The 23,277-nt window shown below is 30.9% G+C and overlaps 2 protein-coding genes, 1 long non-coding RNA gene and 1 pseudogene across 4 annotated transcripts; 2 read left to right on the top strand and 2 right to left on the bottom strand.

The window, feature by feature from the left end:
* The first annotated feature begins 4,197 nt into the window (after nucleotides 1-4,197).
* Nucleotides 4,198-6,639, top strand: LOC100820158 (receptor-like protein kinase ANXUR2; annotated as a pseudogene).
* On the bottom strand, nucleotides 6,414-7,511 carry LOC106797191 (uncharacterized). 2 transcript variants are annotated; one of them, XR_001386358.3, is made up of 3 exons: nucleotides 7,376-7,511; nucleotides 6,791-6,888; nucleotides 6,414-6,669 (listed from the first exon to the last, which is right to left on the bottom strand). It is a non-coding gene; the product is annotated as an uncharacterized lncRNA (long non-coding RNA). The 2 variants fall into 2 exon arrangements; XR_001386357.3 differs by having other exon boundaries at nucleotides 7,372-7,510.
* Nucleotides 7,512-9,301: 1,790 nt separating this feature from the next.
* Nucleotides 9,302-10,389, top strand: LOC100819625 (receptor-like protein kinase ANXUR1). Its single transcript, XM_041011856.1, has 2 exons — nucleotides 9,302-9,794; nucleotides 10,022-10,389. Exons 1-2 carry the CDS (start codon nucleotides 9,302-9,304, stop codon nucleotides 10,387-10,389), a joined length of 861 nt encoding a protein of 286 aa, XP_040867790.1.
* Nucleotides 10,390-12,138: 1,749 nt separating this feature from the next.
* Nucleotides 12,139-17,285, bottom strand: LOC100818550 (putative methylesterase 11, chloroplastic). Its single transcript, XM_003552538.5, has 5 exons — nucleotides 16,625-17,285; nucleotides 15,134-15,370; nucleotides 14,184-14,327; nucleotides 13,558-13,689; nucleotides 12,139-13,018 (listed from the first exon to the last, which is right to left on the bottom strand). Exons 1-5 carry the CDS (start codon nucleotides 16,922-16,924, stop codon nucleotides 12,746-12,748), a joined length of 1,086 nt encoding a protein of 361 aa, XP_003552586.2. The 5' UTR covers nucleotides 16,925-17,285; the 3' UTR covers nucleotides 12,139-12,745.
* Between the last annotated feature and the right edge of the window lie 5,992 nt (nucleotides 17,286-23,277).

The raw sequence follows: 23,277 nt of genomic DNA, 5'->3' as shown, positions 1-23,277 counted from the left end.
GCTTCGCCACTCTGATGCATATTTTTTTCTCTCTAGTATGATTTTGTGACTGTAACATCCCAATTTTTCGTAAATAAATTTAAAAAGCTTTTTAGTAAAAAATAAATAAATAAATAAATATAGAGCAAATAATAGGCTGAGTATCCTAGGTATCCTTTTGGCCTCATTTTCGTTTTTCCCCTTCTCCTCTCAAAACCCTTTCTTTTTCCCGCAGCCCACCAAACCAGTCTCAGAAAAACGACGATCTCGAACTCGTTCAGCGTTGGATCGTCGTGAAATTTGAGTATCATGTTCGCAACACAATTCCGAGCATTCTCACCGTTGGGAATTTCGATATCATGTCTGAACTGAGAGAAACACCCTTCGCATTGTAGCCTTTTTCTTTTCCGCAGAAACCCAGAGCTGTCTTGGTAAAACTACGATCCCGGTTTCGTTAACCGTTGGATTATTGTGAAATTTGGATATGTTGTTCGAAATTCAATTCCGCACGCTTCTACCGTTGGGATTTGCGAGATAATATTCGTGGAGGGAGAAAAAGGAATCGTATGAAGACAGTACAAGTGGAGGTTCCAATCTCTTCTCCGTCTCTCTGACGTTTGGGAATTCTATCGGAGCAGGCGGATGAATGATTGAAAGAATTTTCGGGAACCATTAGAGATGTTGCTATGGCTGGCTGAAGACACGTGAGCCCACTTAGAGGTAAGGGATGAGTTTATTGCAACTGGGGATTAGAATGAACATGTGTAGGTATCCTTAGAGAACTAAATTTGAGTTTATTTTGGGATGTTTATTGAATTATAATTTTCTCTTTATGATTATAAATATAATATTATTGTGTTCTATGTACCAATTGATGTCCTGATGAGAATTGATTGATAAACTTGAGTGCTCTTGATGTCTTTGTGTTTAACCCATGAATTTGATTAATTGATTGTGATATAATTATGAGAAACTATTTCAGGGGTTTTACACTCCATGTTGTGATGAAATCTTTTGTATAAATTGTTATGTTGAGGTTATGAAATGATGATTCAAACTGTGAGTATGTGATAAATTGAACATGTGACGGATGATGAAATACATGTGTATTGAGATGAGATGTGTGTATTGAGTTGTGAACTATGAACTGTGCAATCACACAATTGTAAGACCCTTTAAGGGCGGCGAGTATTGTGATGGGATCCACTGTGGGAATCCGACGAGTTAAAATGATTTTGAAAACAATTGAGTAGATGTGTGTATTGCATAGTTCATAGGTAAAGTGTACATGATTCATGAGGTGTGATAACATGTTAAATTGAGATTATATCATTGTGATTGGGATTAAGTGTATGTGATAATTTGAGTATGTATATGATTGAGATATATATGTGCATCGAGTTGTGAACTATGAATTGTACAATCACACGATCATAAGTCCCTTCAAGGGCGACGAGTTAATGCTAAGTCCCTTTTAGGGCGACGAGTTGATGTTAAGTCCCTTTTAGGGCGACGAGTTGATGCTAAGTCCCTTTTAGGGCGACGAGTTGATGTTAAGTCCCTTTAAGGGCGACGAGTTAATGATAAGACCCTTAAAGGGCGACGAGTTAAAATTATTTTGAGAACAATTGAGGAGTCGTGTGTTTTGTACAGTTCATAGATAGAGTCTGTGTGCTAAAATAATTTTAGGGGTTGGACCTGAATCAGGAGGGAGAGGCCCTGACGGACTCTTCGGAGTGTAGGCCTTGGGGGTCACCGGGTTTGAGTGCTTCTTTAAGCCTATGTTGATCCCATATGGTTGGAGCATTCTCGCAAAACATCGTGACCCTGACTGGTCTCCCTATGATCTTACTTAGTGAGAGTGACCTGACAAACTCATTGTGTGGTGTGTCTTGTTATGTACTCCTAAGCGCCCCAGGGTGGTTTTTCACTGACATGGTACCACATTGCATATAGGTTTGAGTCTTAGCATAACTGTCGCATACGCTTGCTAATTGTTTATTATGAAATTGATGTGTTATTATGTTTTGATCGGAGTGTGTGATTCTTGTGTATAATGATTGATGATTGAAAGGTGTGATTGATGAATGACAAAGTGATGAAATAATGTGAGATATGCTAAGTAAATTGTATTTGGCTACTATATGTTGTGTTGTTTCTCTCTAGTAGTTAGCAATGTGATAATTCACTCCCGGTTTGCTGTTTGTGTTTGGATCCTGTGATGATCTTGAACTTTGTGTTCGGGGGAGCAGATGAATAGGTGGATGACTATGAAGAACCTCATGCTAGAAGACACGGGAACACCACGCTCTGATAGGATATGACATTAGGATATAGGTTCTATATTAATTGTATGAGACTTATATAACTTTCTTTGAGTCGAGATGACTTTATTATTTATTTGGACAAGTTTGAATATGATGTAGAAGAAAGTGAATGTGAGCCTTTTACCCATTTGAAAAGCTTGTATTTAAAAATGTTTTAAAAATACTTTTAATTAATATTTGAATTTTTATTCCTTTATTAATATATATGTGAGGGGTAGAGGGTGTCACAGTGACCACAAAGATGAGAAGATTGTTATGACTTATGTATGAATATACAGCCAATGGATCTCTCCATAGTTGCCTAAATTGTAGTGATATGAAAATGGAGTCACTTTTGTGGGTGCATAGGCTAAAAGATCTTCAAAGGAGCGGTGCATGAACTACATTACTTTTACACAGGAGTCACGTACACCTTCTTAGCCCTTCTTTAGTCATAACACAGGAATCAAGGAAGACAGCAACTATAATGAATGGTTCTGATTTTAGCTCTAGAGAAAAATTTGATGGAGAGATCCTTGTTTTGGATTTTGGATTAGAACGTGGTGCCTGAAACTCTCAGATTTTGGCTTTTCCTTATAGGTACCGTTTCTTGAGTCAGAGCTAATACCAAAACCAATATCAAATGATAAATCTATAGGTAAATTTTTAATGTTGTAAGTTTGTATCAAAAGACTCTGACCAACTAATTCAACTCAATCATTTCTCCTATAGATCTTTCTTCACCCTCCCCCAGCTATAAGTTAATTGGTCAGTGGTGCTGAAATTATACTGCTTACCAACAAATTAGGCCATGACATTCATAATTTATACTAAACGATTAGATTAATTTATGGCAACATTTATATATTTAAGGACTAAATTGATCATTTTAAAAATATAGAGACTAAATCATAAGCAAATGTATAATTGAAGGACTAAATAGACTATTTATCATTAATCAAACATCAACTAATAACTATTCAAATATTTAATAATCTCAACTATAAAATAAGTAGTCTTAAAATAACAATTAATATTAAGAAGGTAATTGGCCGGGGTCTGATTTGGTAACCTACAAATAACTCGCTGGTTAAACTATTAGAGTCAAATAAATCTGCATTTAAATAGATCAGAATTTTAGTTGATCATAATCTACTCATTCCTAAAGTGTATATTTTTTTTTACAATTAATTTTTTTTTACAATTAATTTTTTTTCTTAAGGTAGCCACGTTTAATGTACCAGCAAAGAAAATAAACACAAGAAGCAGTAGTAGCATTTCATCAAAACTGCTACGAGACCTATGAAGCACCGATTCCAACACATCACAAACATTTCAACAAAATTAATGTGTAAAGTATAGGAAAGAGAACATCATATAGACACAAAAACAGAGAGATTTTAATTACATAAAATGAGTAATATACAACAAAATATATAAATTGATGGTATATTTATTTTTTTATATTTATTTTTTAAAACTAACTTTTTAATGTTTTTATAAGTGTATTAATTGTATAAAGATAATGGCTTAAATGTTCAACTTAATAAAAAGCCATTTTTAAATCAAACACTTAATGAAAAAATATCATACAAGTGTTAAAATATTTCACTATGAATGGAATCAAGTACATAAATCACTTAATAAAACAATAAAAAAATATTTTATTATGTTATTTAAATTATATATAAATTTTCAAATAAAAAAGATAATAAGAACAAACTCGATTATGAAGAATAGAATAACAGCTTAAAATAAACAAACAATTTTTTTTTGTCAAGGAAAAACGTGTCCAACACGAACACTTTGAATAAGAGAGACATCCATGCTAAAAGTCCAACTCTTTGTTTTTTTTTTTTTATAAAAGATTTAATTTTTGGACAACCTTAAAAGGTTCTGTCCAGTAATACTGTGGCAAGAATGAATCATTGCGGTCAACTCTTTGATGAGCTTAACAAGAAGCGGACGAGATAAAGTAACAGAAGCAACAGGCTCCCCTGCGCTGAATAGAATATTTTTTAAGCTTTGTTTCTGCCTTCCCTATATCTACAGGTTCCCAAACTATGAAATCTTATGCAATGTTCAATATTCTCTATTTCTAAAAACTTGCAAACACCCATTCAACTATTTTTTTTCTTCTATTTTTTGAGGTGTCTATATTGCTTTTTCGTTAGCTTTATATCATTAATAGCATAGAAGCTGGCCCAGAATCTGCTTTTTCAGTCTTGTGGCATAAAGTTTGCGTGAGTGTACTGTATCCTTATAGAAACAATCCCCATAAAAGAATTTGGTGTGAACTAGTGAATTAGCCTTAGCCTTGTCCTCTGTTTGCTACAGTTGTAAGAATCTCGTCCAAACAAATCAAATGCTGGATACTTATTAACGAAGTATGTAAATAGTAAAAGGTCATACAGGAGTATGGAAATAGTAAAAGGTCATAATTTATGCACTAATTTAGCTTCATTTTTGTTGACCCAATTTTAAGGGTTGTTATAAAGAAGATATGGAAAAAAAAAATTAATTCAGTTGCTTCATCCCCTCCTCCCAGACAAAATAGGGAAAAAATGTTCGGATGCTTTAAGGAAACGAATGGTCAATTAGTAAGTTATTGCAAAAATTAAGTAATATATAAAGGAAAATATATTTGTTGAATCTCTACGAAGCTAATTCTTATTTTCTTTTTTCTACAATTCTTTTGGTGGATAAAAAATTCCGGATGGCATATAAAGAGCTATGCCATCCACCGGCAGCCTTAATGGTAGATGTCTTATGACGCATAAAAAGATGTCTTATGTCTTATGATATACATGTAATTTGCTTTCTATTTTTTCAATAAAAAGATGGATGGCATATCACGCATAAAAGGTCAATGAAGTTTGTACATATTCACCGGCATGTGAGTTTAGGTTTATCTCAACCCCAAAAATTAGCTTAAGGAGAAAGGATTATCCCTCATTTAAATATTTTAATTTGACTTTATTTTTACCAGACGTAGAACTTACATTTTTCCCAACACATATGAATGGTACTCTATGACTTACTCTTAATTTGCAAATTCATAATTGTAATCCTGATACACTAAAGTCTAAATTAGATACCCATAAATCATCCCCCAAAGGAGGTACGTTCTATTGTTCTTAGTTTTGGTTCCAAAATATGAGTATCCATGTTCGTGATGTATTTACGTTCAGATATAGATAACTATTAAGACTGAAAGTTGAATCTTATTTTGATTGAAAACAAAACAGGTATCTGAAATTGGGAAAATGTTTATCAAATATCTGAGCTTCTGCTGTTCGAAGCATACAAGTTCATCTCAGCGACAGTATCCAAGAAGAGCTATGTCATCAATTTCTGTTGGCTGATCTTAGGAAATCAACCAACAACTTCGATGAAAACCAAATAGTTGGAAGTGGAGTCCTTAGTATTGTGTATAAAGGTTCTCTCCAACTCAATGGTGTTACTGAGTGTACAGTTGCAATGAAGCGAATATGTGGGAACACCGAGGAAACACTTAAGCAGTTCAAGAACGAAATTGAGTTGCTCTGCCAGCTTCGTCATCCAAACTTGATGACTCTATTAGGATTTTGTGACCACAAAGACGAGAAGATTGTGGTATATGAGTACATGCCCAATGGATCTCTCCATGATCGCCTATACTGTAGTGATGTGAAAAAGGAACCACTAACATGGAAGCATAGGCTAAAGATATTCATAGGAGCAGCACATGGACTACACTACCTTCACACAGGTGCCAAGCGAACCATCTTTCATCGTGACATAACACCTTATAAAATTCTTTTGGATAGAAACATGGTGGCCAAACTCTCAGACTTCCGGCTTTCCTTAAAAGGACCGCATTATGCATCAAAGCCAAAACCCAAGACGATATCAAAAGACGGCTTTATGGGTATTTATTTTTGTTTTGTTGTTAGTTTACTGAATAAAAATTTACTGAATAGTTTAACTGATACTTTCACTTATAGGTACATATGGTTATGTAGCTCCTGAGATTTCAGAAAACAATACATTAACAGATAAATGTGATGTTTACTCCTTTGGTGTAGTGCTACTAGAAGTAGTATGCAAAGACAAGCTTAAAAATGTTGAGAAGAGGCAGAAGCACCCTGTTGAGGAGAATATTGATCCGAATATCAAAGGCAAGATTGCACCAGAGTGTTGGGAAGTATTTATTGATATCACAGAAAGATGCTTGAAGTTTGATCCAGATGAGCGGCCGGCAATGGGTGAAGTGGAGGTGCAACTTGAGCTTGCTCTGTCATTGCAGGAAGAAGCAGATATGAGAAATTCTTGTGATGATTATACCCTATTATCCATGACCATTATTAATTAGTCCTACTCCTCAACCAGAATGCAGCCAATCCTGCAACATCTTAGGCCTTCATTAGTCATTGCAAAGAAACCAAGGGAGAGAAAAATATAATGAATGGTTCCTATTTAGCTATAGAAGAAATTTTGATGGAGAGGCAGGAGAGGATCCTTACTGGTTTTGGATAACAATGTGGTGCCAGAACTCAGATTTTTGCCTTTTCTAACAGATACTGATTCTTGAGTCCGAGACATTACCGAAACCAATCTGAATCTGCAGGTAAATTTTTTATTTTGTAAGTTTGTGTTAAAGAATTTGACCAACTGATTCAACCTTATAATTTCTCGTATTATCTATGAGTTAATTGGTCGATTAATGCAACATACCAATATCAGCAATTTTTTGTGTTTCTTTTCATGCCCCACGATCCCCATAGCAATTTGTTATTAGCAGATGAATCCATCATTTACTGTGCATAACCCTTCTAAAGGAGACATTTATATCTTTTCAAGGAAGGAAAGAAAGGCGTCATATAAGCTATTCCCTCTTTTCTCATGTGTCAATCTTATAATTTTTTTTCAATCTTTAATTACTTTATAATATCAAGAAAGTTCACATATTCCTCAATTGTTGAAAATCACTCCAAAATTCTCATTTAAACAACTCTCCATCCCCCTTCAACAATAACAATGGCAGCTAGAACCGTGTGTCGGAGCATAGCAAGTGAAGCAGAGGAAATAGGAAGAAAGACAGTACCTACCTGAGTAGGCAGCAGCAGCAGTGTAGAGGATCGACGATGCTTCACCGGTGGCAGCAATCTGTGGCTTCCTTCACCTCCAATGTTTTCTATTTATAGAAGAGATAAGATAGTGTGAACAATTGTTCAATTTGCCATAAACAAAAACAAAAACATTTTCAAAGCTTTCAGAATTATCTGCACCACAAGCTACAATTCTAAAGAGGCTAGTGAATTTTTTCCACTAGCATCCCTGCTTAAAGAGTTCTGTCCAGTCGTACCGTGGCAAGATTAAATTATGGATAAATGATTAATTTTGTCCATGAAAGTACCAAACTCTGATCAATGGATTCCTCAAAAATAAAAATTTTAAATTTAGTCTAAAAAATACAACAAAATAATATTATTAAATTGTATGTATGATTAATTTGACAATTTTAATATATATTCAAAGATTAAATTTATATTTTTCATCTATTAAGAACTAATTTGTCACGACATTATACTTTTTATTTTAAAAATAAAAGTGAGATTTTTGTCTAGAAAGGTCTCTTAAGTTACTAAAATGTTAACTTGCCACTAGACCAGTGTATATTATTAGGTAATTGATGACAAAAATAATATTTATCTTATATTGTTAAAAAATTCTATACTATTAGAATAAGAAATATGACTTAATCCCATTTTACTAGTTATAGTATAATATACATATTTTTATTTTTTTAATATATAACGAGTTAATAAGTTATTCATCATATGCACCTCTGATCCAATGTCTGGATCAGATTTATGATGGGATCGATTTTTATAACATTGGTAAATGGCATACTAGTAGGCAGACTCTTTTATCCCAAATAAAAGATGCAATTTCAGGACACATACCCTTAAAAGGTTCTGTTTTGTCTTGTCATAAAGGTTGAGGGTGGCAATATTAAATTATCTGAACTCAACTCAACTAACTCTGACAAGCTTATTGAGAGCCGAACCAGATAAAGAAGCAACAGAATATTTTTGAAGCTTTGTTTCTGCCTTGCCTTTATATCCAGGTTCCCAAATCCCAACCTTTGAAATCTTATGTGATATTCAATATATTCTCTACTTCTATAAACAGGCAATCTCCCATTCAACTGTTTTTTTTTCTCTATTTTTTGACGTATCTATATTGCTACGTCTACAACTCATATATTCGCTTGATTGCAACTAAACACTCGTACATATGAAATTTTCTTTCTATTTTTTTTTCATTAAATGGATGGATGGCATATTGGCATACCACTTTTACTGATATAAGGGATATGAAGTTGTATCTATGAAATTATCATCGCTTTTGGCATAACAAATGATTTTGATTGTAATACGCAAAATATGAGAATGAAAGAAACACTTCCCTTATCTTTTCTTTATTTTCCATTTTGAAATGAAACACAGGGAAATACAAAATCAAAACTTGGTTTTTAATACTTGTGGTACAGAGGCGGGCTTAGATTGAAAAGGAAAGTGTTAGAACTAAGAAAACAAGAAAGTGAGAGAGGATCTTGAGTGCAGTGTATGTTTGTGTACAATAAACCACACATTTACGCCTATTCCTTCAAAGCACTTCCCTGAAACCATAAATTGCACCAAAGAAATTTTTACTTACTCTAAAACTTTGTAAATTCATATTTACAAATCACTCCAAAAGATGTTCCATTGTTTGTAAATTAGAAGCGCGTCACATTTACACCTTTGCTTATATTTGAGAGAAAAAAAAACAAGTGAGTTTTGTCACTTATAATAGAGATCGGAGGGAGTAATAAGAATAAGTTAGAAGTATGTTCTATTGTTTTTAGTTTTGGTTCTAAAAGATGAATATTCATGTTCATTATGCATTTAAGTTCGGTATTCAAGCTCATGAATGAAAGTTAAATGTTGTTCTGATTACAAATGAAACAGATATCTAAAATTGGGATAATGCTTATTAAATATTTGGGCTTCTGCTGGTCGAAGCATGCAAGTTCATGTCATAGGCAATATCCAACGGTGATAGAAGAACTGTGCCATCAATTTTCATTGGCCGATATTAAGGAATCAACCAAAAAATTTGATGAAGACCAAATAATTGGAACTGGAGATATTTATATTGTGTATAAAGGTTTTCTCCAACACAATGGTGTTACTGAGGATACAGTTGCAATGAAGCGAATATGTGGGAACACCAAAAAAACACTTAAGCAGTTCAAGAACGAAATTGAGTTGCTCTGCCAGCTTCGTCATCCTAATTTGATCACTCTATTAGGATTTTGTGACCACAAAGACGAGAAGATTGTGGTATATGAGTACATGGCCAATGGATCTCTCCATGATCGCCTATACTGTAGTGATGTGAAAAAGGAACTACTAACATGGAAGCATAGGCTAAATATATCCATAGGAGCAGCACATGGACTACACTACATTCACACAGGTGCCAAGCAAACCATCTTTCATCGTGACATAACACCTTATAAAATTCTTTTGGATAGAAACATGGTGGCCACTTCCGGCTTTCCTTAAAAGGACCGCATTATGCATCAAAGCCAAAACCCAAGACAATATCAAAAGACGGCTTTATAGGTATATTTATTTTTGTTTTGTTGTTAGTTTACTGAAAATAAATTTACTGAATAGTTTAACTGATACTTTCACTTATAGGTACATATGGTTATGTAGCTCCTGAGATTTCAGAAAACAAGACATTAACAGAAAAATGCGATGTTTACTCCTTTGGTGTAGTGCTACTAGAAGTAGTATGCAAAGACAAGCTTAAAAATGTTGACAAGAGGCAGAAGCACCCTGTTGAGGAGAATATTGATCCGAATCTCAAAGGCAAGATTGCACCAGAGTGTTGGGAAGTATTTATTGATATCACAGAAAGATGCTTGAAGTTTGATCCAGATGAGCGGCCGGCAATGGGTGAAGTGGAGGTGCAACTTGAGCTTGCTCTGTCATTGCAGGAAGAAGCAGATATGAGAAATTCTTGTGATGATTATACCCTATTATCTATGACCATTATTAATTAGTCCTACTCCTCAACCAGAATGCAGCCTATATCCTGCAACATCTTAGGCCTTCATTAGTCATTGCAAAGAAAATCAAGGGAGAGAAAAATATAATGAATGGTTCCTATTTAGCTATAGAAGAAATTTTGATGGAGAGGCAGGAGAGGATCCTTACTGGTTTTGGATAACAATGTGGTCCCAGAACTCAGATTTTTGCCTTTTCTAACAGATACTGATTCTTGAGTCCGAGACATTACCGAAACCAATCTGAATCTGCAGGTAAATTTTTTATTTTGTAAGTTTGTGTTAAAGAATTTGACCAACTGATTCAACCTTATAATTTCTCGTATTATCTATGAGTTAATTGGTTGATTAATGCAACATACCAATATCAGCAATTTTTTGTGTTTCTTTTCATGCCCCACGATCCCCATAGCAATTTGTTATCAGCAGATGAATCCATCATTTATTGTGTGCATAACCCTTCTAAAGGAGACATTTATATCTTTTCAAGGAAGAAACCAGTTCGACCGAATTTATTTTGTAGAAACAATTCGATTAATCGAATTGATTTTATAAAATAGTATACCCATTTTTTCTTCGAGAAAAAACCAATTCAATTTAGGTTTGATTACAAATAGATTCAATCCAAATCGGTTTTTTTACGCACCCCTAGTCACAGTAGAGCAGATGAATGGGAAATCATGAAGATTGCTGTTACTTGTGTATAAATACACTGCCAATTAATGGATCTCCCCATAATTGCCTAAATTGTAATGATATGAAAATGGAGTCACTATTGTGGATGCATGGGCTAAAAGATCTTCGAAGGAGCAGTGCATGGGCTACATTAGATTCATACCATCTTTCACTGTGCTACTATGTTTGGAATGCATTGTAAGATGGTAAGCATTAGTTATATACATATAGATTTGTACAATTACTGCCTCCATTAATTTTCTTATATATATTAGTTCAGAAACAATGGATGCTTACTACTTTTTCCTTGTGATTTCTTTCATTCGTAGCTGCATTATATTATTCCATTTTTAAATTTTTATAATCTCCAGCGTAAAAACTCTTCGAGGCCATACCATATCATTATCACGGATTTTCCTATAAAGAAGTTTAATGTGGAAGGTCGTGAATCGATGCGATCCTAGACGGATTTCATGTGAAAAATCATAAGATCGTGAGATTTTGAAATATTTCTCGATATTTACACAATCATGCTTATGATATTCTATCACAAATGTTCTAGGACTCTTGTGATAAGTATCTCCACCCACTACTCATTAACAAATTCCTTATTCTCTCTCTACTAATCCCTACCTTCCTTCACTCGCGCACGTGCACACAATGCAGTTGTTTCGTGATTAAATTATATCATTTTTCTATTGCAAGATGTTTTGGTAAACACTCGACCGTTGGAATTGTTTTCAAAAAATTAATTAAAAAATAAATATATCTTTAAAAAAATGAGATAAAAATAAGGTGATAGTGGAAAGTTATTTTACATTCCCGTGAGAATACATGATTACCACCCTTTCAAATGGTAGAAGGAAGACGAGAGAACATGTGGTTTAGATTTCTGGAAATACATGATGTCGGACAATATGTTTTTATAAATACATGATGTCGGAGAATATATTTATATATCTTGTACCAAACATAGGAATACTGCATTCCCAAACTTACATTCCAGAGAATAATTGTTTGATAGAGATGTAATGCTTTTATATACGGGCAAAAACACATAACCCTCAAGCATGATTTAATGATTATTCTTACTACATTTTATCATTAACTCCTCCTTAGGGGATGGCGATAATAATCACCAATCACTATAGTCACCAAAATTTCAGCATATCTGCTTTCCAGTAACTTAGCAAAGCAGAGGTTATTTACTCGAGTTGCTAAACGTATAAAACACTTATTATTAGAGTAGCAATTAAAAATATTGGAAAAAAACTGCCTAAAACAAAAAAGGAAGGGTGTAGAGAAAAGTAGTAGCTCCATGGAGTCTTCTCAAGATGCTCCTCGTTTGATGCTCAAAACTCTTCCTGCAATGTGCCTCTGCATTATGATATCTTACCAACGTGAACCTGCATTGCTGGCTCAACAAGTTACGGATTTTCTGTCTAGGGGTAACTAATCGATACTGAACCTTTTGACTAGTAGTACTTCAATATCTAACGTGAGTTTTATGTTGCAAGTAATACCAGTTACAAATTACAGGGTATACAAGCTAGATTTCAAAATTTTAACTTGCACATAATAAAAGACTTAAATAATAAGGCAAGTGCACATTCTTATTTCATGTTACTGAAGCTTTATCGTGGGTAGGCTGCACAAACAATTTAGCCAATGAATGTTCTTAGAGGATCTTTGAGATTTCTACCAATAACTTATGCAGCGCTTGAGGCTTAGAGAAGAAAGGAGAATGATCAGCTCCCTTCAGACGGAAAACCTTTTCTGGGGGGTTTGCATTTACCATGTTCTCCTGGAGTGAAATGGGTATGGCATTGTCTTCAAGAGTTTCTATATAAAACCGCCTTACAGATCCATATTTCAGGTCTGAAAGGGAAACCTTCTCTAAAACTGGTGCAAATGGTACAGACCTCATTGAGACAGATGCTAGTGCAATATCCTGCATTTAGAAAGCAAACAACAAACAAGGAGGGTTAAGGTAATAGATACAAGCTCACAAGACTATGAAAAGGATTGAAACAAATAACACATGGCAAACTGAGAAATGTCAGGTCAGATGGATGTTTGTCATGTCAGCCAAAATTAACCACGCAAAAAACTGACAAAAAGACCAATTTGGTCTAGAGACTCTTTAAGGGACCAAAGTGAAATTTTTTAAACTTATGAGATCAAATTAAAACAAAAAATGTAAAAATTCTCACTCTGATTAGCAGTTGAGTCCCCAATAAATCTATGATCAACTAATTAAATGGTTTACACAAAAATCAAATCATCAAATGCCAACAAATAGTTTGCATATCTGTATCAACTCAGATTGAATAAGAGACCGGATATGAAGAATTTATTAGTCACTTTCAGGTATTGTCATTTTACTTTTAAAAAAATGTCCATGTAGCAGTAGTAGCAATAGAAGGTTTCTGTTTGTTCCCTTTGACAGGGAAGAGGAAGGGGAAATTTGGCACCACCCAAACTACTTACTTTGGTGGGACTTTGGTTGAATAACAAATCCCTCAATAATGACTTGTCCATATCAAAAGAAGTGGGAGGGTGATCATTCCCATTAGCATATATAAAAGTCTGAGCTTGTTGCATAAGATCATTTGAACCTGCCTGCATCAGATAGCCACAATCAAGACATTACTAAAAGGATATGAGAATTCTTAATTTATACCCAATGCCGCTGCATTGCATACAACCAGCAAAAATTATATAATAATTATGATGCCCTTTGTATCTATTTCCAATCTCTAGTTCCTTCAAAATTATAAGCATTCTACTCCAAAGGAGTATGATATCATAATTTTACTATAAATGATAGTAAGATTATCAATTTAGCAAAATGTTAATGCATATTATTATGCACCAGCCATAAAGAATGTGTGTAAGTCTGGCAAATGGCTTTTTAACTTTCAAATGGGTGGAATAGAACCTATGTATTTTTTATGAATTATAGATACTTCTCAACATAAACCATGAAATAGAATTGAAGTAAAATGGCTGCATAAATGCACTGCCTTTTCCATTGTGTAACTTGTTTGGTAGAGATTTTCAGATTTCAGATTACAGAACAAGTGAAAATGAAGATGCAGCAGCAGTGAAAAAACCTGTTGAGAAATAATATCAAGAGTACTTTGACCACTAGTCAACATTGCTGCAGCAACAAAGACAGCCTTGGAAATCTTAAGAGGAAACATCTCCATTGCATATGATATACATGCCCCTCCAAAATCATGCCCAACCAAGATAACCTTCACAAGAATCCAAAAAAGAAAAGTAAGAAATATATGGAAAGAAAATTCCCAAAGAACTTGTTCTCAGATGTAGATTTTGTGATACCAAATATCATATCCTAGTAAGCAACAATGCCAAATGGCCCAATAGTAAACCATCAGTGTCCTCCACGGAGTGAACTGAGGGTGAAACATTTACATTTCAAACAGATTTTCATCAATGTGATTTAAATGGAATAGATGAAAACTACAGTCTGTTTCCAAATACAATTAGTTCAATCAGTACCAAGCTAAATTGAATCTTTTAACCCTTGTAAAAATATAGAGAGAAAAAAAACTAAATTTTGCAACACTATTAAGAATTTCACTAGTCACCACATATCCTAAGCAATTTTAGGAAAGTTGTACTAATTTTTATGTGTTCATTAAATGATTTTTGCAATTATACACTGCAATCCATCCAATCCATTTACACCTTTTTCTATAAATCCATTTCTTTGCTTTTCAGCACCTTTTTTTGTCCTAATTTGTTTCCACAATTAAATCAAATTTCTCTCATTTTAAACTACAAAATTACATATAGGATATCTTTATCCATGGGAATATCCATTCCTTAACTTCTCTCCTTGGAAGTTAACCTGCGTTGGAATTCATAACTACACTACAAACTATTACATGTGTTTTTGTGTGTGCTTAATATCATATATGCTAAAAGTCAAGCATCCTACTTCCATTTAAATACTAGAACACAGTCAATAGAGATATATAATAAGGATAGAATAAACCAATCCATTAGTTATAAAATCAGAAAGCTATACACATACCTTTTTGCCTTCCGGAAGTTTTTCAAGGAAGTCAGTAAGTGGCTTCACATATTGTGACAGACTTGTAATGATGTTTGTATCAAATGAACTCACGCCCGAACCAGTTAAATCTATGGCAGCTACTTTGTAACCACTTTCTTCTAGAAGTGCTATGGATTTGTACCAACACCAGGCCCCGAAGCCACCTCCGTGAACAAGGACAATATGATTTGTCTCAAGATCATCGACATTCACACCCTGTCAATTTGAAAAGCTGTATGTGTAAGCTAAAGGAGACACGCCAACAAAGATGGAATGATGTGAAGAACTCTTAGTATCTGAACTAAAAACAAATATTGCACTTACATTTTCACCACATAACTGGCAAAGATAACATGAAAGTATAAACAGAATACCAATTTTTTTGCTATAGTTACAAAAATAAATAAATAAGAATGAAGTCATGTTTTATATATCACCTTATCAGGGTTAAAAGATGGGGATTTTTTAATATAAATGTTGGATTAAGAAAATGATGCAACATTTACAATCTCAATTCAGAAAGAACAGTACTAGACCCATCTGAATTTCAATGTCACTCCAGAAACCCTGACATCTCTGTTGTGACAAGAAAGAAGCAAAATAAGGTTCCCTTCAAAGCTATACCAAACTTTCAGTAAAAAACACTTCAAAAGGACAAACCTCACCTCCTTCACACGCCCTTCCATTATTCAAGTCTAAAGCACATTATTCTAGTCCAAAATTCTATTTTAAGTACCTATAGCACATGACCCCAATAATGCTTTAACACATGTCTGCACAATTTCCTCTTGAACTAATAATAGTATGGGGTGTAGATGATACATTCCAGAATCCTAACACTGTCTACAACATCTCATTCTATTTCTCACATCTTTTTTCTACTTCAACTCTAAGAAAACTCCATCATCATCATCATAGAAACTCCATCCAGTAATTATCAAGACCACGTCATCAACCAAAACTCGAATTTGGATATAAAAAGATAATGTCACAAACATCAAACCCGACAAGAAGCATAGGCTTCCTTTCACTTCGTAGCAACGCCCCTGAAATCAAATTAGATTTTAGACACTAAAAAAAAAAAACTAATAACCAGAAAACAATGATCACGTTGTGACCAAAAAAGAAAGCAATAATTTCATTACTCCAAAGTCCAAAATTACCTACCTTAATCACCAAAATTTCCAAAAATCACCCAGCACGAGTATAACAAACCAAATCCACAAAAATATTAACTAAATCGTCAAAAAAATTCAATATCACCCGACACGAGTACAGCAACAAACCAAATCAACAGAAAAAAACACACGATGACTCTTTTTTTTCTTCAAAAGTTTTTAAAAAACTGTCTCGATTTCGGTTCCGATGTAAAGGATCTGCAGCCGCAATTTGAAACCTTGGCTTCAAATCAAGACCGTGACGATCGAGTTACAATAAAAAAAATGCAAACAGTGTTTTTTTTTCCTTTACCTGATTGAGAAGCTGGTGAGGTTGAAGGAGAGGGTCGGTGAGGGACCTTGCCCTGGAACTCGAACTCCTTGGCAAGGTGTTGCTGTTATTCTTCTTGGAGACTCCATTCGGATACCGAAGCGAAGTGGAGCGATCGAATTGCTGCTGTTGCTGGTGCTGCTTGAAGAGAATCGCGGCGGCGATGGCCTGCTCGCGAATCGCGGCGTCGTCGAGCCTCCTCTCTCGGCGGGAAGAGGAACGCTTCTTGGCTGAGGATTGCGGCGGCGGCTTCGACTTCAAACGAGCGCAGATATTACCCATTGGAATTGAATTGATGGTGTTGGTGGCGCATGCAAAAGAAGACTATGAATAATAATGAAACGACGCGTCGTAGCGTGGCGTGGGGTTCGGTTGAGGAAGCTTCAGTGAGGTGTAGTTGCCAGCAAAACAGACTTTGTTGTCTTCGTTAGTTAACAGGAAACAACATTTGACGTACGCTTCAAAAAATACGTCTGCCCAGAATTAAATCTGTTAATAAATACTATAATAATGATCCTGAATTGATAGTTTCAATTTCGTTTTCGAATGGGAAACGTATCTATTTTCCTGTGACGAAATTTTGTTCACTTTTTCAACACTTTAAAGATTATTCTTTTTGGAAGGTAAAAGAGTCATTTGCATTGAAGAGAGATTTTTGAAATTTTTTCCAAAGGTATCTTAGTTGCGACCTAAACAATAAATATTTAAATTTAAATATGCTTTTATTCTTAATAAATATTTAAATTTTTTCTTATAATTTTTATTGAGTTCTTAATAAAATAATAATTTTATTTTTTATTCTTAACATTATTTTTAATCTTTTGATAAATTAATCAATTTTATGTTTATTTTTTATTTTTTATTAGTTTTTTAAAGAAATTAATAACAAATTAAAAAATTTATCAGAAAATAAACCTTAAATTTATTAATTTATTCAGTACCAATAAATATCAAAAATAAAAATTTTGTTTTATTAAAAAATAAATAAATAAATTTAAATATTTATTAGAAATCTTCAACATATTTTACTCTAATATATATTATCCATTAAATTTTACATAAGTTTAGAATACGATGTCAAAATATTGATAAATATACTTCAACCGTTCTCTTTTATTAAAAAATTTAAATTCACAGTTATTAACAAAAATTAGTTAACTTCATTAAACAGAATAGTATGAATTTTAACTGAAAAATATTTTTTCAAAATTAAGTTTCATTTAAAGTTGATAACAAACATAAATTTCATATTAAATAAAAATATTTTTAAAATAATTTCATTAAATAATATAAAAATAAGTGAGATTTATTTATATGAAAACAAGAAACAATAAAAAAAAATTATAAAAGAGAACAAAGGATGTGCACGTATTAACGCAAACACACTAGATTAAATTAGATGACTAAAGTGATATAATGACCAATTGTGGGAAAATAGAGTAAAATATTGGATTGACTTTTTAAATTAGTATTGTCATTCAATCTATTCTCCGAAAATAAAGTTTAAACTATATCTCATGTTGACTACTAGTCAAATCTTTATAACTAGCTAGACTAACTCTAGTAGATTATCTTATGTCATTCTTGTTCTAATGCTATAATATTGTTTAGTAAATAGTAGGTTTGAGACTAATACATATTTAAGATATTAAAACTTTTTTCACATAAATACTTTATTTTGCTTTCAAACTTACAATTCATTATCTGCATTGCAATGAATATGCATAAAATATATATATATATATATATATATATATATATATATATATATATATATATAATTGTTTGTTATATATTAAATTAGAAATTATTCTTTCTTATAAAATACACGTGTTAACTATCTCTTTTCTTTTAAGTTTAAAGTCAAAATCTTTAAATTAATTAGATTTTTTAACTATTAAAAAGTTTTTAAAATTAAAGAATACACAACTCATTTTACAGAATGAATATATTTTTAATACTTAATTTTTATATGTTAATTATATTAATTATGAATATTTTATAAGTTTAATTTTTTTCATACTTCATAATTTATATTTTATATTGTATATTAATTTTTAAATACATCTACAGGTATATGAGATATTTGTAAATTGTAAGAATCATCATGAAGTTTCAGGGAGAGAAAAAAAGAGTATGTTTATTATTGTTGTTAACTTGTTATATATATATATATATATATATATATATATATATATATATATATATATATATATATATATATATATATATATAACTGTGAACATGGTGACATTGCCATTTCAATTCATTATTACCCAACAAGGAGTGAAAGCCAATGAATTGATGATTTAAACGATTATGGTACATACCTTTTTATTTATCAATATGGTATTTCTGATCTCAACAGAAATTGTAAAATGCACAGTACTTTATTTACCAATATTATCCAAAAAGAATTGGCAATATTTGAGTTTCGATTTCTGCTAGCGTTTAGGATCAAAGTTTTGGGTTTCGATTTCCTTGTTAACCTGTTGGGTCCCAGTCTTAGGTATACGTACTTAGACTATAGGAGGAACACGTTGATTAACAAAGTGGCTTTCAGTTTTAAAAAAATGGCTTAGGAGGAAGGCATCTTTATTGGCTTTAAATGATCTCGTTATTTATTGCACTGCTGAATGCAAATTTCTATAGACATGTCTTTTGCAATTTATAAAATGGAATTACTTTAGTTGAAAGTTCTTTCAGTTTAAAGATGCATGAATGTTTTACTCATTTTTGTATTCTTCACTTCGGTATATATATGTAGTTCACTAGTATTGAGATACTCACAAAAGAAACTCAGATACTTAAATTAGATTTTCGATCATCATATATAGGAGAATAATGAATATAGTAAATCAAAGTAAATAGTACATGTTAGCTTGAGAATTTAATTATATATATATATATATATATATATATATATATATATATGGACCTCAAGGTACATAGGTCTTACTTCTTAATTAAGAAAATATAATATGAGATTATCTAACAATATTAATATAATACTATCTCATTTACATATCTTTTAAGCAGTTTTTTATTTATTTTTTTCAAAAATATTTGATGTTTTAGAATTTTTAAAAGTCTAATTATTAATGTATTTTTCTCAAATATAACATTATTTAATACCCACTAGTGGCATAAGTATCAAAGATATAATTATTAGATAAGGTTATTTTAATCCAAATATAATAATCTTTAATTCCATTAAACATTTTTTAATTTATGTGCAATAACTCTAAACATTAAAAAATATATGAAGGAGATAGTATTAAGATAAATTAAATTCCTTAATCTTCTTGTGGTGGTTAAGAGAGTACCAAGACATGACAGAAGAGATCCTAAGTCATGACAAAAACGATATTAAATTATGGTCAAAAGAGTATTAAATGGTGATTAAGGAAATCCCAAATCATAAATAAGGGTATTAGATTGTGGCTGAGTAAATTCTAGACTATAATAATATAAGTTCAATATCATATAAAATGTGGAATGAATTTACGTCTTCCTACAAAAGTTAACATTTTTGAATATATCTATTTTTATAAAAATAATTTTAAAAAATAATTATAAGAAGATAAAAGTGCATCACTACTTTAAAATGAAAAAATATAGATAATTGTCTGCAGTAAAATAGAAAAGTGAGTATCCTTAATTTTATTTTCCAAGTTTAAGAAAATTAATAAATGTTATAAAACTATAGATCATGATTGAAGGATAAATTAATGTATGATACTCCCTCTATTTTATATAGTAGTATAAGTTAATTTTAATTAATTCACAAAAGTCACAACTACCAAAATAAAAAAAAAATAAGAATGAAATAACATCATATTTTGAGACTGAAATAAATTTATTTCAAAGATCATATTTAGAGATGAAATAATTTGTCGGTGTTTTATTTTGTCTCAAGAATTATTTTTTTAATTGTCTAGTTATTGCCCAACACAAATTTAGGTGGTGAAAATTATACTACTTCGATGGAATCAAATCAAAATGAAAAGAATTTAGAAGCATGTATCTAGATATAAGATTATATAATTAAAAATGATTTAAAGAAATTAATTGATATTATTATACTAACAAAATATATATACTTTTCAGTCGCTTATTATTTAAAAAAAAATTTAAAATTTTTTTTCTTAAATTCTTATACTTTAGAGACGAAAATGATTCTGTCTCTAAGTCTTGGTTTTATTTATTATAACAATTTATATTATCATAACATTTTAAATCATTTAATTAAAGTTAAAGTCTCTTATGATTGATTTGTAATATATTTTTCTTAAGAGATTAAAAATATTATCAATAGTTAAGAAAGAAACGGACATTAAAAAATGTTATGCTATTTTTTAGAAACAAGGAAATTGCTAATAATTAAATATGTATTATTTATTCTATGTTTTGAGCATAATTTTACAACTGTTGATACATGAGAATGGTCAAAGTATGAAACTAATTGCTGCATAAACTATTTTCAAAATGATTTTACAATGGTTGACAAGAGAGCTGTTAACACTCTTTTTTTTTTATAGAAGAACTGTTAACATTTAAAGTCTTAAACAACTTATTGCCACGTGCCGCCAGTTCTAAGTTTTAGAAACAATTTTACAACGCCATTGACTATCAAAGTTTCCACACTATAAAAATATTATGTATTGTATATTTTAGAAAAAAAATTCAGCTTCTAGAATTCCCACATGATCAGTAAGTAATAATAAAATTACATATGATTCCTCCAAATATTAATATAGTATTAAATAAAAATAAACTAATAATTTTGTATGTTTTGTAAGAAGGTTAACAATTTACATTTTCTTTTTTTGAGATTGTTTTGGAATTCTTTTCTTTATGAGATTTTGTTAAGTAATTTTAGACTCTTTAGAAAGAATAAAATAAATATTAACTTACAAAAAGTATTTAATATATTAATTAAAAATTTAAATAGTATTTTTTAACTTTTACATAATATCCATCTCAAGGATATACATTTAAATAAACATTTTAATTAAATATTTATTTATAAATTATCATCATATAAAATATTATGTCACAAATTTAATCATGAAATTTATTTTTAAAAAAATTATAAACGATATTTCATTAAAAAAAATGCTAACAAACTTATTAAAAGAAATATGAGAAATTATAATTATTTTTTATAAATTCTTTCATCCTTTTTTAAGTAGGTGAATGATAAATCAATATATTTCTATTTTTAATTCCTTGATAATAAATGTTGGTGACACGTACTAGTACTAGTAGTAGCACTTGATTTTTAATAGCACGTGTCACACTCACGAATGCTTTTCCCACCTACTTTAGCCATTTTTCTTGTATACAATGATGAAGGCAGGTGACTATATTGAATAAATATACCCATGTCCCTGAGAATAAATAGGGCTAGCAAAACTAGTTGAACCTTCTGGCAAGTAAATTCTAACTACATAAATGTTAATGTGAATAGTCTTCATTTAATAATATATATATATATATATATATATATATATATATATATATATACTATAAATTGAGGTAATTTTTATCCTAGTTTGATCGATATATGGTTGATTAATGGACGCAACTTTTAACTGTGTTCCATCCATTTTATTATATCGATTATGCATTAGACAAATATAATTTTATTTATTTATTATTCTTTAAAAAATATAAGAAATTATTTTTTTCTGATTTTTTATCATCATCTCATTGTATCTTTATTGAGTCAACCGAGAAAAATCAATGTTAATAGAATACAAAGATAATTTATTAGTCAATTAAAATAGCTTATTTCTTAAAATGTAGAGTGTTTGATGATCATTGATTTTAGAAAACATTAAGAGTGTGTTTGTAAAGATATTTTAGTTAATTTTTATCTTTTTCACTATTTAAAAATTTTATTTGATTATTTGGTAAATAATTTTTTTTCATAGTTTATAGTATTTTTTAAAACATTAACTTTTATTTTTTATATTTATTTTACTTTTGTTTTGAATATTTATTATATTTTATTTTTAATCTTTTCTATAAGGTAAAATTTTATGTTCATTTATATAATTTATAGTTTTCAGCCCGTAAATAATTTACTAAATACTTATGATTCAATAAAAAAATTTCTAACTTTTAATTAATTTTTATCTGTTAATTAATTTTTTAATTTCCAACTAATTTTTCAATTAATTTTTACCAACATAACCTAAAATAACTACTATTATTTCAAAGAGATAATATTCATCTTCTTTCTTTCGTTGTTTACTTACATTTTTAGTTTCTTATTTATTGTGATGGCCCAATTTTAGGTTTTCATGTTCTGATTGCATCAATTAGGTCTATTAAGTTTTCTCTCATTTATAATTTGGTTCTTCTATTATAGTTTCATCTGATATTTAAATCATTTATTTTTTTAGAAAGGAAAGGCATACCTTTATTTTTTTTATAAATAATACATATAGTCAGATTTAAAGTACTTTTGTAGGTCATTGTAGTTCAAATATTTTATATTTTTTAGCTAGCATATTATATTTACTCACAATCATGTTATGCATTGTTAATTTGTTATATTAGATATTTTTATTAAATATTGGATGATACCATGGCCTGATTGTAAATAAGAAAAATCTTAAGAAACT

The sequence above is a fragment of the Glycine max genome, chromosome 18 (genome assembly GCF_000004515.6).
Source record: "Glycine max cultivar Williams 82 chromosome 18, Glycine_max_v4.0, whole genome shotgun sequence".
Lineage (NCBI taxonomy): Eukaryota > Viridiplantae > Streptophyta > Magnoliopsida > Fabales > Fabaceae > Glycine > Glycine max.
The sequence above is the reverse complement of the archived record's forward strand: the minus strand, read 5'-3'. Positions and strand labels throughout refer to the sequence as shown.